General features: G+C 34.7%; 1 protein-coding gene across 5 annotated transcripts in view; it reads right to left on the reverse strand.

The window, feature by feature from the left end:
• The window catches only part of arhgef9a (Cdc42 guanine nucleotide exchange factor (GEF) 9a), a 145,412-nt gene that overhangs the window by 114,885 nt on the left and 12,392 nt on the right, over positions 1–18,135 (reverse strand). For all 5 annotated transcript variants that reach the window (XM_069193471.1, XM_069193470.1, XM_015351402.2 and 2 more), the window contains exons 2-5: positions 11,048–12,665; positions 7,130–7,480; positions 3,749–3,890; positions 3,203–3,294 (exon numbers count right to left, since the gene is read on the reverse strand). In XM_069193471.1, coding sequence (XP_069049572.1) covers positions 3,203–3,294; positions 3,749–3,890; positions 7,130–7,480; positions 11,048–12,595 — 2,133 coding nt within the window. In that variant the 5' untranslated portion in view covers positions 12,596–12,665. The remainder of the gene's footprint in view (positions 1–3,202; positions 3,295–3,748; positions 3,891–7,129; positions 7,481–11,047; positions 12,666–18,135) is intronic.

The following is an 18,135-nucleotide window of genomic DNA, read 5'->3' on the forward strand; positions in this document are numbered from 1 at the left end:
AAAAATGCATCTATAAAACATGTTTACGTATTAGAGGTGAGCACTGCCTTAACATCTGTATGGAGGGTTATTAAATTTACATGCATGAGAGGAAGAGATTATTTTTTTTAATCATTTGTCCCTTCCCATTCTCTTTTGCTTTGTTATCTTGCTGACTCATCTGTTAATACATACAGCTGCATAATGAGATAAATGCAGTAACAAGAATAATATCTCCTTAAATGTCTCCAAAAAATAATCACTCTTCTTAATAATCAGTCTTGTTTATCACTGACCCTAAACAAGTGGATCTCATCAAAAAAAACTAGCCTTGCTTCTCTGTGACCGTAAAAAAAAGGTTTCAGAGTTTTTCCTCCAATACTGTATTAAGTACTGCAGCCAGCGTGAAAAAAATATGTATTAGATCACTGCTACACAAATAAGTTTTTTTTCACAATTAACTAGACTTAATTCTTGTTGTTTTCTTCTTAGAAAAAACTAGCACACTCCAAATACAGCAAAATCAAAGAGAGGAAAGAGAGACTGCTGCATTAAGATATAGTGCTAATCCACTGCAGTACAAAATCTACATACTCTGAAAGCCTTTGTAGTTAAAGCAAGTGTGCTGCAGTGACCCTTCGCTAGCTTATCCGAGTATTGAAGTGGATTTTGCAAATGTTATTTTAAAATTTAATTTTCCTGGTGCTTAATATTTCAGCTTCTTTTTTAAAATTAATGCACACACATTCAAGTGCACCCTCCTCTTGAACAAGGTATCTACAGAGACTAAGACAAAATTGTTATGTCATGGCAACCACGTCCTTCTGCAAGAGGTAATCAGCCAGTTCATGAGTTTAGCTCATCTCTAAATCAGGTTACCGTGGACATGCCTGGGAATACTTCAAGTAAAATGCTTTGAAGTACAGCCCTGTAAGTGAAGGATTAAAGGGAGAGCCCGAAGACAGCGAACACAACACAGAAATAACATAAAGTGTATAATGTCAGTTTCGTCAGGCACCCTCTTCATTCAAAAATAACAAAATGGATATTTAAAAAAATTCTGAGGCACATAGAGTTGACATGAATACATATTTTGCATTGCATAATTTTATTTTAAAATAGATTACCTTAATGAATTCTTCAAAACTAACAATACTGGTAAAATAATATCTGCAGTACCAGATATTATATTTAACTTCCAATTAAGACAATTTGATCACTAATATAACTATTGATATTAATTGCATTTTTAAATATGTAATTTGCATTAATATCACCATGTCCCTAAAGCACAATTTGCATCCTAAAACTGTTCTTCATCTGCCAAGTCCATCACAAATAATGACAAGATGTTAAATTGTTTAGCAGCATTTCACTGTGACAGAAGCCTCGTTTACTTCATTTACTGAAGTAACTATCGGTTACTGCTCAATTGTGCAATATGTTAGGGGAAAGCACATTACAAAAAAGCCTTTAAAAATTGAACTTCACTCTGTTTTTCTTGGTTTCCAAATCAATTTTCAAGTTAACCAACAGAGCAAATCACTTGAAAATTTACATTATGTGTGTCTCTCCACGCAAAAATGAATACAAGAAAATAATATTTTATCGGCTCTCCTTTTAACATAACTTATTAACATACCTTCACACCTGTCTCTCTAACCCCTTGGAATATTCTGAGTTAATTCCCATGCCTTGCTTTCCTAGTCATTCTCTGGCCTCTCAAGTAGCCTTCTGAAAGTAAGCAACCATGTTCTTATAATATACAAATATTCAACATTTCTAAACTATTACAGATTGTGTAGTATATTAAATAAGCAAATTAAGACCCTAAATATTTAAAGAAAAAAGATACATAGCAAATGGAGGTATTAAAAAAATCAAAGGAGCATACTACAATACTTCTTACTTTTATTGTGCTAGCATTATTGTAATTGTATTCATTTTGTTGTACATGCATGTGACATGCATGTGACAAGCAAATGATAAGCACGCTGTGAGGAAGAGGTGTCTCTTAGAGAAAACCTCCTATTAAGGAGAAAGGCCAGGTTAAAAAGGAGACGCACGTGGGCTAACTGAGTATTTGGCATCCAAAGGGGGTGAGATTCCACATGCGAGAGAAGAGCAGAAAGGATCAGCCCTGTGTGGAATTGGCCACTCCCCTGGATAATTGGAAGGTATATAAGAACAGACAGGAGACTCCAGTATGGATGGGAAGAGAGTGGAAGATCTGAAGGCAGGTCTTGGTAGAGACCAAGTGAGGTTGAGCTAGCTTAAGAGACTCGTGGGACTCTAGTGAGTGAAGCATAGCTTAGACTAGACTGATATGCCAAAGACAGGCCTTGCCAGCTGAACCAGGGTGATGTGAGGCATTAGCATGTGAAGGAGGAGGGCAGCGCCTGGTACAGTAGCAGTTTATCTTCTGTTTCCAGTCAAAAGCGAAGGGAGTCTAGGTAACACAAGTGGAGTCCTGAGTACTCCTACTTTACCATCAGCAGACAGTGGTCTCTGTGTGAAAGGTATTAAAGAGGGAAATAACAAACTTGCTGCTGTGTCAGGGGTGCAAGTGGTGATCAATGATTAAATTGTCCATACACCTAGTAAAGAAATATGTGGGCTGTTTGAGTGAAGAGTTAAAACAGCAGAACTGGTTAAGTAGTTTGTTTATAATACAGATTAATGAAGTGAGAAGTGTTATTGGGTGACATGGAAGGAATTGGGTAGAAATCTCCAATGCCTAATTAAATGTGTAAGTGGGGATTTAAAAACACTGAGTTAAGGAAAGATGAGAGAAAAACAATGAAACAAGACCATGTAGATGTTCCTTGTCTGGAGCGGAGACCAAGGCAAAACTTAAATACCCTAAGAGGTACTGTCAATCTTGTAGACCAGCCACTAAAAACAGAAACGTTATGGCGACACGCTGGCTGGAATACATGTATAATGGTGAATATACCCATGTTGTCAGACAAGAATACCTTTTTGAGTATTTACAGCATTTATTCCCAAGACTATTACCCAATTATAACATAGTATACCAGCTTTTAAGCTCCTCTTGCTGGTTTGTGCCAATTTATGACAACTGAAGACTTCCGTCTTTGGAGAAAGACATGAAAATAAACTGCGTCTACATTTGCCTGTGAAATGTGTGCTTTACCGCACAGCTCAATGACCTTTTGGTGTGCGGTCTAAAGACTGAGAAAGCATTTTCTCTTTCACTTACATTATTGACTAGCAGCTGTTCAGCTCCAGGCCTTATTAGCCTCCGCCTCCTGCTTGTGCCTCCATCACCATCACGTGTCAACATGGCCTCAGCTGTTGGAAAGATGGACACTGATGTAAACTCAGCATTCACACACCAGGCCACCTGCAGCCAGGTTTTGTGGTTCCTGATCACCTCACATTCCCTAATTAGCATGGAGAAAAACGTCACATACAAGTCCTTCGAAACATTGTAGGATTTTCTTACTTTAAAACAAATCAGCCTTACCAACATAAAGCATACTTCATAAAGGAATTTTAATACAGAAAAGAAAGAGGGTTTGTATTATGAGTTGCGCATATAGTTCAAAATAAAGTCAATCTTAAAAATCAGAGTGCTTCAGGAGTTGAAAGCACCATCTATTTATCACGATTTGGTCTTAGACCACCGGTTCTCTTCCACGACCCCCACACCAAAATACTGTTCCCCTTTTTTCATGAACCTAAAAGGCCTTGCTCTCTTTCTGCAGTCTAACCTTAATAAATAAGCATTTAGGGTCTGTAATACCTGGTTGGTGCAGCAAGTGGCTCCAGCCTGCTTCATCCAAGCCTGCTGGAGTGCTCTGTGAAAGTGGCAGAGAATGACATCTTTGCAGTGCGGCTTTAAAAGATGAACCACAGGGAGAGTGTCCTGGAGGACGAGAGAGTGGCTGCAAAAAAATAAGTAATTTAGACAAATCAGGACCATTTCTTAGGAAAAAAATATATTTCATTTGTTGCCTTACATTTGACACAGCTGTATTATTTTGACTGGTATTTACTGTATATGAACTTAATGTCAATAAATAATGATGAATATTTTCCAAAAGTACAGTTAGATATTTTTTTATTATTTTCAATGTTATGTGACAAATTTGTATACGATTTTCATGAAACATTTTCATGGATTTTGAGACAAATTAAGAATCCCTCAAGATGTTTTAGTTGGCTCAAAATATGTGCTGAGAATGTTCTAGAATGCATTAATAAGATAAATGCAATCAACTGTAGTGCCTCATGGTTTCCAACTACATAAAATCAATTGTTTTTACTTACAAATTGTGGAGATACATTTAGAAAGTTCTTGGGGATTTTGCTGAAAACTAAAGAGTGAATAAATTATTATTGTTCCATAATTTATTGAGTAGTTTCTGAGCTAATAAGCATTTTTCCAAAGTGGCAAAAATAATGAAAAAAAAAACTTGATTAGTAGATTAATTGAAAACGTAGGGATTTAGTTTAGGGGAAAGAAAGACAATATACAGTGAAGAAAAGCTGCTGACAGAAAATGTCTTTGATTTTCCCAGTTTTTTAAAAGATGTATTTTGTTCCCAACCAAGATGGACTAAACAGTGCAATCACAGAAAAAAGTATGAAAGCAGAGAGCTAGAAAAGAAGAATGAAGAACAAAGTATATACTGTCCACGATAGATGTAAACCCTCCCAAACTGGTTTGATCTAGTACATAGATTGTAGCTTTGTGGCAGTCTCCTAATTAATGTAAAATGTTGGTATCTTGTTGATTCATTACCATAAATGCTATATATATATGTGAGTGGGTGGTAAGCTGTAGGTGTGCTTGTATCAGCATGATTATTCAGTCTTAGTCTTGCCACAAAATATATATGCAATAGATAACAATAGCATAGAAATTACTGCAGAATCACTACAGCTGGCTTAAGTAGTCATAAATCAATATATACTTGTTTAATGAAGCTACACCATTATAAGAATGTAACTCGTTCACCACAGTAAAACACAAAACAGCTAATTGCCTGCTGAACATTCTAAACTATAACAATTGAGTTGACATTGAATTGCATTCCTTCAATTTCTTTCAGCTGTCTCCAAAAATCTGCATGCCATCTGTTGATACACTTAAAGCCATTGGAAGAAGTTTCTTGCACACAGTTTACGGAAAAGGAAACTAAACTCCAGTTCATGTGTCTAGAGAGTGGTAGCACAAAATGGTGTGACACTGTGCAACAGAAGGTCAAGAGAAGGTCTTATTCTTGTGTCAAACGCCTGCCCTGCTACATTTAATAATCACTGGCTGCCCATAATTCTGCATGCTGCTTTACTACACCCCTTCTTCCATCCTAACTTTACCATTGCTGCAGCTCCCTGGTTCATTCCTTGTAAGTGACAATGATTTTTGAGCCAGCATTGTCATTTCCTCAACCTCAACAATTAAGTGCTCTGTCCCTTTATATTTACTGGCCTGTTTAATTCATTATTAGAATTTAACTGAAACACTGAAAGACAATACTGTCTCTTGTTGACCTCCTTCATCATCAAAACTTTATTAAATAATGCAAGAAAAACAAAAGGTTCTCAGTGGAGGGCTCATTTGTGGAGCATGAATTGTAACTAAACATAAAAGATGAGTGACTGAAGCCATTTTAGAAAATGGGTCATAAATCTAAAGTGCAAAAATTATATGTGAAATATATTTTTTTATGTTTTGCCATTTCGTACACTAAACCTGTTAATGACACAGAGGGTGTAACAAAAATTGGATTGTGAGAAGTTAACACATAAATAATAAATGAGTTGAGAAAGAGCATCTTTTTCTTATCTTTTTTTAATGGATATGATATAAGCCAAACAGACCTGTCTTTTTTATCCTTTGAAACGAAGCATGAAGATAGTCTACTCTGTCAATCTCAAGAAGAAACAAGCCAAGACAGAAACATCTCTCACATAGGATAAACGCTCTCTGAGTGTCACATCTCTAGTGGATTATAAAAAGTGCTGAGTTGGATGTCCTGGAATAAATACTGATGAAAAAGAAGTGTTTACTCTAAACATCACTGAGTGATTAGAACTGCATTGCCTTCATAATACGGATTTACAGCTGATAGTAATGATACATCTCCTTATTCTTAAATCACCATGGAACCAGCAATAACACCCCTAAAAACCTTATTATCTGTCCCTGTTTATGAAAGTAACAAACTCTGAACTGTAAATCATCTGAAGTTTTATTGTTTGAAAATCAAGTTATAAAGCAATCTTTTATAAAAAGCACATGGCAGCATATTTAACTACTTAAATAAAATTAATTTACCACAATATAACTTTTCTTTCATTTCAGAAATGCTTGTACTAGGTACTGTATATGACCCTTTGCTACATATATATATACAAATATCAACTGCAAATTGTAAGAACAGACTTAAGAAAAGATTGTTTTGGGATTTATGACCAACATAAGAAATTAATAAGTATTTTTAGTTTAGAAACATATATCAAATAGAATTTACTTTTTCCCAAATAAATCTAATAAAACCTGCTGTAGTTCCTCAATCTGTTGTGACTTGGGAAATTAAACATAACATTACTATTGAGAGGGAGAGAGCAAAAGCAAGTTGTGCCCAGTGGGGAAAGAATGTTTGTATCCAAATGCCTAAAATAAATATTTATATTGAATTAATATAAATTCATATTAATAAAAACCTCTCATTGCAGCAGCTGCTAAATTCTAAAAAGGGGCAAGCTAATTTGAGTGCAAGATACAGGTACAAAAAACAGAGTTTTCCCATTACAATGTGCTTTTTGAACTGCTCAGCTGTGATATTCTGTTTGCTTTTACTAGTGAAGTCTAATTACAGTTAAACTAATAATATGTGGAATTAGGCATATTCAGAGCACAAGGGGCATAGAATCTCACAGAAACTCCTACCTTTAAAAACTACGTTGGAGGCTACTTGACTTTCAGCAGTTCTCGTGACCGTATTAATATTATCCACATTTTGAAAGATGCTTTTAAGTTTCCAGCATATGTTAGTCATGCTAAAGCCACACAGAAAGGCAAGAGACAGAATGACAGTGCAGCTTAAGGTGGTGTCCAGGACTCATACATCATGAGAGAAGCAGACAGGCAAGGACAGGGGTCATCAGTTCTTACTCTGAGAGGATGCAGAGACTCTGTCTTGGTGACAGAAGCCCCATCTATTACAGAATGAGGTCTCTGTCGCATAACTGGCCTTTTCAGGGGGACGTCAGACTGATTGTTAGGAAAAATCTGGCTTTTCAAAGCTGTTGGGTCTTCATCCACATGGCCAGTCTTGGCTTCAAAGGCTGAAACAGACCCCTCCTCTAGAATTGGACTCTGTAGGTTCAGAATCATAGTGTAGGCTGAGGTTGGGCGACGCTTCTTCCATTTTGGTGAAGTGACGATTAAAGAGGAGCTGTTGAGCTCTGACAGGCTTGGGACATGTTGGTTTTCCATCTCCAAACAGTGGTCATCGGGCAGATCCTTGTTTCGGATGAAAAATGAAGGGAGAGAAACTATTATCTAATTTAAACCATATTGGCTACCATTCTTTGACAGGTGTTACATCTCTAAATTATAGTTTGGCTTGCCATACAGAGTCTGCATGTCTTTGTAAGGTGGCTATTAGATATGCATTTTTAAAGGAAGTAGAATTAAAAGTGTGTTCAAGAAAGATCTGATTAATTTTGTGTACATCTCTATGTACAGTGTTTTTTTTTATTTCCCTTATGTATCATGCTGGTAATGTATCATGCTGACAGAACTCTAAGTCATAATGAAAAGGTTTAACATTACAAAAAAATGTTATTATGTGATAATTAAGGCATGGCTATACAAGTAATTCTACTTCACTTTACAACTTCATCATTTACTCATAACATACCATTCTAATCTAATACTGTTATTACAGTAACATTAATACATATTTGGATCTTAAAATGTTTTATAGAGGTCAGGACTTAAAATTGAGAAATACTTCTAATAAATCAATTTATTCAAAAAATAAAAATAACTGTCAATTTGAATACCCATGAACTACAATTTTTAGCCATTAGACAGCGAATTATATGGTTAAGTCAATTTCCTTGAACAGTTGGTACTTTAAACTGACCTGACAAAAATATATAGGCATGTTCTCAAAAGATATATATTTTTTTTATCAAGATAGTTCTCAGATCTGTAAAGGGGTTAAAATGGATTTTTGTATATTCTCTCTGTTCCCCAGCAGGTGGAGCAAAAGTATTTCAGTACATATGTTTTAAAAGACAAAAACTGAAAAACTATTTTAATCCAAAACTAGACCACACAATTATTAGACTACTCCAATTCATGTTATAAACAAATAACCGACAACCTGATAGTGGTTGTTCTGAGAAATATTGAGACTGAGAAATAATATCCTCTCTGAAAAGAAACATTATTTATTTTCTTCTCTTTAATTTCTTTCTTATCTCATAGTTAAACTACAGTTACAGTTCCCAGATGTAATGGCACATTAGAAAGGATTTCATTTGCCACAGGTTTTTATTACATGTTTTTGGAACATACATGAACAAGGTATGCAAAATAAATGACATAACAGAAGACTCCATGTTATTTGCCATAAGATTTTAAATGTATTGTAATGTGCTATACATGCTGGAGATATGTAGTCAAGATACCACTTGCCTTTTGGGTTTGATATAGACGAATGTCATATATTTGACTTTACAAAACTAAAATATTGCGCTTTATATTAAAATGCTGGGGAACAATGGCACAGTAGTTAGCAAGGCTGCACTGGAGCCCTGGTTCAATTCTAGACCTGGAGTGCTATTTGAGTGGAGTTTGTATGTTCTCGTGTGTTCAGGTGGATTTCTTTCAGGTGCTCTGGTTTCCTCCCACAGTCCAAAAATATACTGGCAGGTTAATTGGCTTTTGGGAAAACCAGCTCTGGTCTGAGTGTACATGAGTCTGTGTGTGCCCTGCTATGGACTGGTGTCCCATCCAGTTTGTAGCCCACTTTGAACATGTTGCTTGCCGAGAGAGACTCTGGTTTCCCTGCAACTTTGAATCAGATGAAGTGGTAAAAAGATGGATGGATGTATATTAAAATGTTATTTCCCTCTGCTGGTACTGTATATTGTGCAGAAATTGATCTTAAGAACTATTGCATTACTGAAAAAAGAAATTAACAACCACAAGCTAAGAAAATCCAACTTTGCTGTTGTCATTGTATTTAAGAAGGGGATTCAATGAAGAAACATAATGATACCATTGACTCACTGAAAATGTGGTGTTGTAAACTGCTGTTCTGCTTATTGTCAAAGAAATACACTGCTAGTTAATGGAACAACACAATTAGTAAATAGGTCCTGACATCTTTACAAGGTTGTTTAGGCATTGGAGAACAGCCAGTATTTCAGGTTTGTAATTTATCTAGTAAACACTATAAGTAAAAAGTTAGCAAATGCCTATTAACATGTCTCTAGAGATATTTATAACTGTGTACATTTTTTTACAATTGCCCGGTATCAAAGACTTTTCTTCAATACGAAATCTAATCATGTCACTCACTGAATTGACTGGTTTTAGCTCTGTTAATGGCAGACAGGGAATATTATAGGACTAGAATATGAAATGTATGGTATCAGTAGTAATTTTGTCTATGAGTAATTATTGCTGCATTCACATTTACCACAAGAAAAACAGTATTTTAGTCAGTTATTACAATACATTATGAAGAGCTTTTGTTAAACCTCTCTAGAATGTTAATAGCATCTGGTTTACGTTTTGCATAAACATACCTAAGTTAACATTATATAACCGATGAATTTTTCATCCAAAAATTGGTGTGTGTTTTCCAAAGAAACTGTATTATTCAGCAATATTCCCAATTTGTTAAATTACTGTCTTTTTAGGTTGGTTAAAGAAAAAGTAAAACACCAAGCAGTTTATGATTTTAAGTATGCCTATCCACATTTCATAATATATAATGATAATATATAAAGTTGATATAATTAATTCATTAGAGCTGTTCATGACCAACTGGAGCACACTTAACAAATTTCAACATAATAAACTTTGAATCGTGTAAATTTCATCAACATAATAATAAACTCTCACCAGTTAACAAGAATATAATTAAAATATTCATTATATGAATTTAGATTTGACTGATAACCTAATGTACAGTTATTGTTAATCTTGTATTTTGTTCTGTACTCAATGTAACCATTCATAGTTTTACTGGTAAGAAGGTTGCTAATGTGTAAAGGTATTTCTATAAGTTTATGACATTTTCACTGTTATTGAATGTACTTGTAAACCTATGGCCAGTTAAAGCCAGTTTTCAAATTGTTTTTTTTTTTCAAATGAGTGAAAGTGTAGTACTGAATTTATATATGGAATTCTAACTGTTTAAGGGCAACTCAGCTTCTCAATGTGTTATGGTAAATCCATCTTGAAAAATGATTAGTTAAACAAAAGGGATTCCAACTTTATCTGGTATTGTGAAGTAGCACATTTGGAGAAATTATATTTGTTAAAAATAATTGTACTGTCATAATTTTAATTCTAATAGTTTCAATACATAACATACAATCTATTTTGTAATCATATTCTAATGAAAAATGATAAAAAACAAGAAAGACAAAGTGAGTAAGTGTATAAAAAGTTGTACTATTATTGTAATAAAGAGTAAGATATTACACATTAAAAAATAAAGAATAATAAGACTGAAGTATAAATTGACTGAAGTAACACTTAAAATTGTAATGTGCTGAATTAATTCAAGAATAGTGGCATTTAAAAGTTATGTATTTGTTTAGTTAAAAGGTGCACGCTAAAAGAAAGAAAAAATGTTGATCTCACTTCACAGAAGCATGCCAGAGTTGGTGAACTAAACAATATTAATAGTATATGGTGTATGTACAATAAATCATATAAATCAATACATTTATAACCATACATACGTGCATGTTTTTACTAAATTATTTGTAATGTAATTAATTGTATTAAATGATTAAATGTATAGCTTAAATACCTTTTTAATCATTTAAAAAACCTTACCTTATTTCCTGAGTGATGTGGAGCAGTTTTGCTGTTTGAGTAATTTTCTTCATTTTCATCATTCTTGTGCCCAGTTTGATCCTGTCTTTCTTTGGTAGAAACAAAGTCATTCATGGAATCTAGACAATTTCCTGTATCATTGTGGCTTGAAGTTCTATCTGACTCTGGTTCTTTTTCAAGGCAAATCCCACTTTCAGCAGGTATGTGGCTTTCGCGATTCTCTATAGAAGCCACCAATTTGTGAGGTGAGTGTGGAGATGCTTCAGCTGCTACAGACAGGTATCCATTAGGACTGGGGGAATCTGGACAGGTTCTCCATGACTTTAAAGTCACCTGTGGAGATTCTCCTATTAAACTAGGAGATGAAAGGGTATCACATAAACTTGGGTCTGAGGACAGAACAGTCTTGGGAGTTGGGGACATGATCTTAGTTTCATTCTTTGAGCTTAATGATATAACTTGACTAAACTCACCAGATCTCTGAGCACTATGAGTTCCCAAAGAAGAGTGGCCTTCTTCTGGGGGTGAAAAAGACCGTGAAGAGTTTCTCCACTTCCTTGCTGTTTCAGCCACATTACTAAACCACCTGAATAAACCACCAAAATGATTACCTTTGGTATCAGCACTTGCGTGTTTAGGGGAGGAGTTAGGATCTCTGATACATTCAAAGTCAGAGGAGGCACAATCTGAATCAATTGTCTTGTCAAAGGTATTTAATTCAGAGTCAAAACTTTTTTCTGCTAGATTTGAGTTCCCTTTCCCAATAAAAGAAATTTTCCTTAGGTAACTCCAAACATCAGCACCTTTAGATTTTCTTCCTCCCTGAAATGTCTTTGGGCAGTCCTTTATACTGTATTCTTCAAGCAGAGTTGCATTGTTACAGTTTGAGAAATTGGTATGTGTCCTCTTTATGTAAGACACACCCTCAATGGATTTAAAACCATTCTGATGATTTGAGAGTTCCCTGAGCCATTGGTTTTCATTATCAATGTTTTCAGAAGGTACTGTAATGTCTACATCTTCAAATGAGCAGTCAAAGTCTTTGGTGCAGCCTGCGTAGGAATGTCTTTTACCTCGATTTCTGAACAAGTTCCTTTGTGAAAATACGTGGGAGGAGGGGTCTCTGAAGTGTGACTCCTCTTCCTGTTCATCTTTAAGAATAGTGCTGAACTTTGCATTCTTGCTTCCTTTCCCTCTAAAAACTGATGTAGACTTCAGTTTCTTGAAAGATTTCACCTTGTCTACAAATGATAACTTAGGTACCGCAGTCTCTCCAGGAAGAATCATAGAATGGGGCCTTCTTCCATATCCTGTTGGATTCTTCTTCCTGGTGATGATTCTCCAGATTCCAGTGTTTTTAGGCTTCCTGTTTAATTCCACTTTCTCCTTACCTACACCCTGACACACAACAGGTGTTTCACAGAGGTCAGGTTCCTGTATTCTCATTATGCCTGTTGTATTCTCCACGTCTAGGGAAATATTAAATACTTTATTAACAAATCCATTAGAATCTTTGTGCTTAGAGTTAGAGCTGTTTATGTCATCCATTGTACCATTTTGTAAAACCAGTCAGTTACAATTCACATCTTCCATTGTCATGACATCCATATGATGTTACCTGCAAAGAAAAGACACAGGATCTCAATCGCAATAAAACATTAGGAACATTATATGTTCCATTTCCAGAAGATCCATTTCTAATTCAATTGTAAGGTTTATCAACTTGAGTTACTTCCTACTGTATGTAGTTAAAAAAATACTACATCAAAGACTTCTGAGAAAACAGAAAAGGCATACTTGTTGAAACAGCAAGTAAAGTTCCAACAATAGTCATTTCTATTTAATCACGCATTAGCTACTCTACATTTTTTCTGACATTCTAACATCCATTTGTCAATCAATATACAGTATGTGACTTTAATGTCTAAAATGTTTAGTAAACACAAAATGAAAAAAAGAATAAATAAAATATTAATTCTAAATATTCCATTTTAAATGTTTATGAATGTACCAGTAAACCAAAGCCAGGCACATTGGTTTCAATGACAGCAGATGCCATCAAATAATACAAGCAATGACATTAACTCAAGATTCACCTTTTGTTCCATGCACAATTTTGTGACTGCAAGCATTTCTGTGGCCTTATTAAGAAAACCAGAAAGCATAATTTAAGAAAAAGTATTTTTTTCATTTTCCTGACAATGGACAGTACCAGGTGGACCTTTAAAAACAAGCTAATTGTAGCAGTCATAAGTCTCCGCTTATAACTATTTATATAGATGAGTGCAGAAGAAAACTCTGATGTACAGTATAAGCCCATTCACAGCATTGCATTGACAGCATACTGTATACATGCATGCAACTTATACATGAATCTTTTGTTTTTGTACTATATTTTATGATACTGTTATTTATATTAGATTGATTTATTAATTGTATACATCTGTAAAATATGCTGTTTTATGTAGTTTTTCTATTGTTGTCTAAGCGAGGCCAAATGAAAATTTCCACTGTATGTGAAAAAAACTAGATTTTGATTCTGACAATAACATTTAATTTGAATATAGGTGGAATTTAATTTTTCTACTTCTTCTATTCTTATTTTGATACAGAATTATGATTAACATATTTCGTATGCTCAAATCTACGTAATGGAATCAAATAAGCTCACTGACCAGGGTATCCCACTATAACCATTCAATACAAAGGATGATAGCTAATTGTTCTGACTGTGAAAACCAGGAAGTACCTTTAACGCACCTACTTGTTTTTACCAGTTGTTGGGTGGAGTTCCAGTATGCTTGTATAATCTAGACATAACCAGAATTATCCTCTTTTACCTATTTGAGGGTGTAGCAAAATTTTATGAAAAGAGTGTCATTGTGAACTATAGCCTTAAAATGCATTTTTACATGAAAAACGTAAATAATTAATTAATAAGTTCACATAATGTTTTATAGTGTAAATCTCAAGCTTATTAAGCATTCTATTGATTTGTTATTATGTCTTATAACTAGTTATTTTGGATAAACATGCACCTCTACAAGCCTCTCACTAATGTGATCAGTGCTATGCTACTATGTAAGAACCATGCTATGAACTTATGGTTACTTGTAATTATTCTGAAGGCTATGTATTAGGTTTCAAACAGGGAAAGGAACTGATGATTTTAATTCTATCAGGTTTTCCACATGTTTCACAGGACTGCTGGTATGCAATCATCACCCTCTGGTGAGCTATAATTAGAAATTGTTTTTAGCAAAAGGCTAATTCAGAGCTGCTGCTTTCTAAATTTTTGGAACAAAGAAGTTCTTTTTTGTGAGAATAAAATGGTTAGTATCTTAAAGTTCAGGCCAAAATGACAATAAGAAAAACAATATGTTATGTGTGTCTCTCCAAGGAGAGTTCTAATCTATATCTGGCAAATTCTACAGAGAATACATTCCCATAAACAATGTTTAATCAACAATTATGCCAATGGTGGCTTTCATGCATTGTTTTTCTTTAATTTTAGTTTACACTGATGTATACTTTAGTCTATAAATGAATGTTCTGCACAGCCATCCTGTACATGTATCAAACATCCAAGTAAGTTTTCTAACTGCTTCATCCAATTCAGGGTCACAGAAGAGACAGAGCTTATCCTGGCAAGTACCAGGCACAAGGAGGGATACTGAACAGCATACTAGTTCACAGCAGGGCACACAGGTACAGACATGCACATAACCAGTGCCAATCAGTGCCTAGACACCAATTAACCTACTAGTATGTCTTTGGACTGTGGGAGGAAACTAATAGACCCAGAGTAAACCTACATGAACATGGATAGATCATGCAAAGTCCATGCATAGACATACTGTAGCACTGCAGAAATAAACCCAGGGCCCCAGCACTGCTAGGCAGCAATGCTAATCACTGCACCACAATGCAGTCCATAATTCCCATCATTAATTCCTAAATCCTTAGTTTTCACAATACAGTTTTTAAATAAGCTGACAAGTGTAATGAATTATAATCTTTGTAATAACAACATGGTGTTCAGAGCAACCACACTGTTGCTAACCATCACACTAATAAAATATAAGCAGCAACAGTTCAGTCTTACAAATCCTGTCACACTAAAGTAGCTCTTGGCTGGAGCAGGATTTCTAAATGTTATGAAGTACTGTTGATATATTATTCACATTATCAGAAATTCAGTGATCAAAATTCAGTGATAGGAATGACAACTACACTGCAATAAATTAAGAAGCTACAGTGGAGGAATTTAAATTGCACTATAGGACCTCATTTCTGGTGTACAAGTCACAGTGACTCCTAAATTGGCATATTTACTATAAATTCAACTCTTCATTCTAGGCAGATGTAGGATTATAACACACACCATAAAATGGATGTAACTCTTTCTCTGTGGAATTTCAATGGGCACATGATGTTAATATCATGACACTAAGCATCAACTCACATTGTATAGCTTCAACAGAAAGAGGTAGACCAGTAGACAACTTTTATGCTAGGTGTTCTAATGCAACCCAGACACTTTCTTGGTTGAGAGTGAGATACTCAACTACTGCTTTTTAAATTTTGATTTTTCCATATTTAAGGGAGGTCTGAATTTAGCCAATGGAAAAACAAAGAAGATAAAACTCAGTTCTGAATGTGTTTCTGAATGATAAAATAAAAAAAAAACATAGATGAATCATCAATTTAACACAAGTTATTTTTATCATGTTTAACTTAACCAAAACTAAGTAATTGAGAGCCTCTTTACTATATTCTTAACATAGTCTTCAGTGAATTTTATCAGTAGAATTAATTTATAATAACATTAGGGAAAGTATTGGTCTTGAACTACTACTAATTCTAATCACAGAGGAACTGAAGAACACACAATTATCTACAGATCTGTGGCCCTGCTGTGCAGATGTAATTATGTACAATCAGGATTCAAGAAACCTTCCCTTTTCAACAATTAGCCTGTCATTTAAATCTACATCATACTAAAAGAAGAAGTTTGAATCATCTCTTAAAACTAAATGAGACAAGCTCCATATTCTCAAGTACTCACTTTTGGTGCTTTCTGAAATTACATACATTAAACACATAACTTATAAAGAATCAATGCCATATTGTTCCAAGTAGAATAGCTCATTTAAATGTTGTATATTTTGCATTTCACTTGTCAAATTGTATCTGCTCTGAGAAAGAAAAACATTTTTAAAATTATGGATCCCATTCTTACCACAATAAGCACACATAAGGAGAGAAGTACTTTCTTACAGTTTATGTCTAGTAAATGCAATTTTTACTTTCAGTAAATCCACAATACAAATTGTGGGATGTTAAGGCAAAGCAAGTAAAGACATTATAAAACCACAGTAAAAGGGTAACCATGGTCACAACCAGGAAAAACTTCAGACACATTTAAATGCACAATGGAGAACTTTCAGAAGAAACAGTCCTCATAAACAAGGTTTTTGAAACTTTATAAGGAGCAGAAGCTGATTATTAATAAATGTTCTGGAATTTGGAAAGACAACTAAAAGAACATGGGAGAGATGCTGCATGTAAAATGTCTTTGTTTAAATCAACTTTCTCTTCTGTATAGGAACACCTACTTATGGAGAGACAGGGCATTGAAAGGCAAACTGGATGAAGTGATTCAAGAAATACTTAGTTGATTTAGTTGAGTCTTAAACCCGTTATTGAGCTTCTCTCCAACTGCGCATGTCACTCTTTAATAATACACAGCTCTAGATCCAAATTACATTGCTCTGTCTTTAGCAGAAGATCCATAGATGTCTTTGTTCCCCCATCAATGGCCTGGAGCTTCACATCCACAAAACACAGAGGCCAGAGAATCTTGAACTGTCACAGGCTTTTATAAGAACACACAGTTTCAGTGACCTTGTGTGCATCCTTTGAGACTGCACCAAAATTCCACAGTGACAGCTATAAAGCAGTCACATACCACATCATTTTGGGTAGCCTTAGATCATTCATGGTTTCATTCAATCATTTTAGTTCCAATAAGCCAAAACAGGCCTTCTTTGAAAAAAAAGTGTTTAAAAAAGGTGTCTTCTGATAAACCCTGAAACAAGATGCTTTGTTGATCCTCTTAGGAAGCTGTAAGTAATTTTTATGAACAGTTCCTGAAACTGCTGATAAGCTGCATTTTAAACCTCCACGGCAGTAGGTGTTTTTGTTTATAATTAGGAAGAACTCTTTAATTACTGTATGGTTTCACTAACTCTTTTAATTCCACAAATCCAAAGATGGTGTTTGCTAATTAAAATGCAAAGTCATATTGTGTCATTGCTTAAGCGAAAAGACAAAAAAAACGAATACGATGCCAATGTGCAGCATTCTTTTTCTTAGTGCAACTGTGAATGCCATAGCTAATGTAAACCTTTAAAAAAACACAAAACAAATCTCAGTACATTTTCAACCAGTGTAATAGTAACTCTCATTTTGCAGCAGAATAAAAAAAATGTTGATTTTTTCATACAATAGTACCAGAGAGGCAACAATGTTTTGAAACATAACTTGAAGCTGCTGTTAACCGAAAAGCCTAGGTTTCAGTATGAAAGCTTTGACACTCAATCCAGACAGTTCTGAAACCAAACCAGTGCTTCAGATTTGCCAGCTAACATCACAAATTAAATCCCATTGGCTGTTTTGGGTCTCCAGGTGATAACTTACAAACATCATGGCTATTAAAATGACAGCAGATTACAATGCAGATAAGAATGATAACAGTACAACCAAACTAGACAGACTCAGTGGTAAAGACAGAATCCCAAACAACTATTAGCCATCTATGGGACTGAATGGAATGTTAGAATCCCATACACAGTTGTTAACTTCTGTGTGAAAAGCCTGTCAGTTTAAATCCTTCACCAACCACAAATCTGATACAGCAACTGTGAGCACCAGTAAAAGACTGAGACATGCCCAATGCTTTTCAGTTTAGAGTCCACGTCAAACACAATTATCTCAAAGATCATCTTGCATTCAGAACTGCTGATATTAAACACCAAAAGCAGTGAATGGAAAAGCATACCTGATTACACAAAATCACAGTGGGA

The sequence above is a fragment of the Lepisosteus oculatus genome, chromosome 8, assembly GCF_040954835.1.
Source record: "Lepisosteus oculatus isolate fLepOcu1 chromosome 8, fLepOcu1.hap2, whole genome shotgun sequence".
Taxonomy (NCBI): Eukaryota; Metazoa; Chordata; class Actinopteri; order Semionotiformes; family Lepisosteidae; genus Lepisosteus; species Lepisosteus oculatus.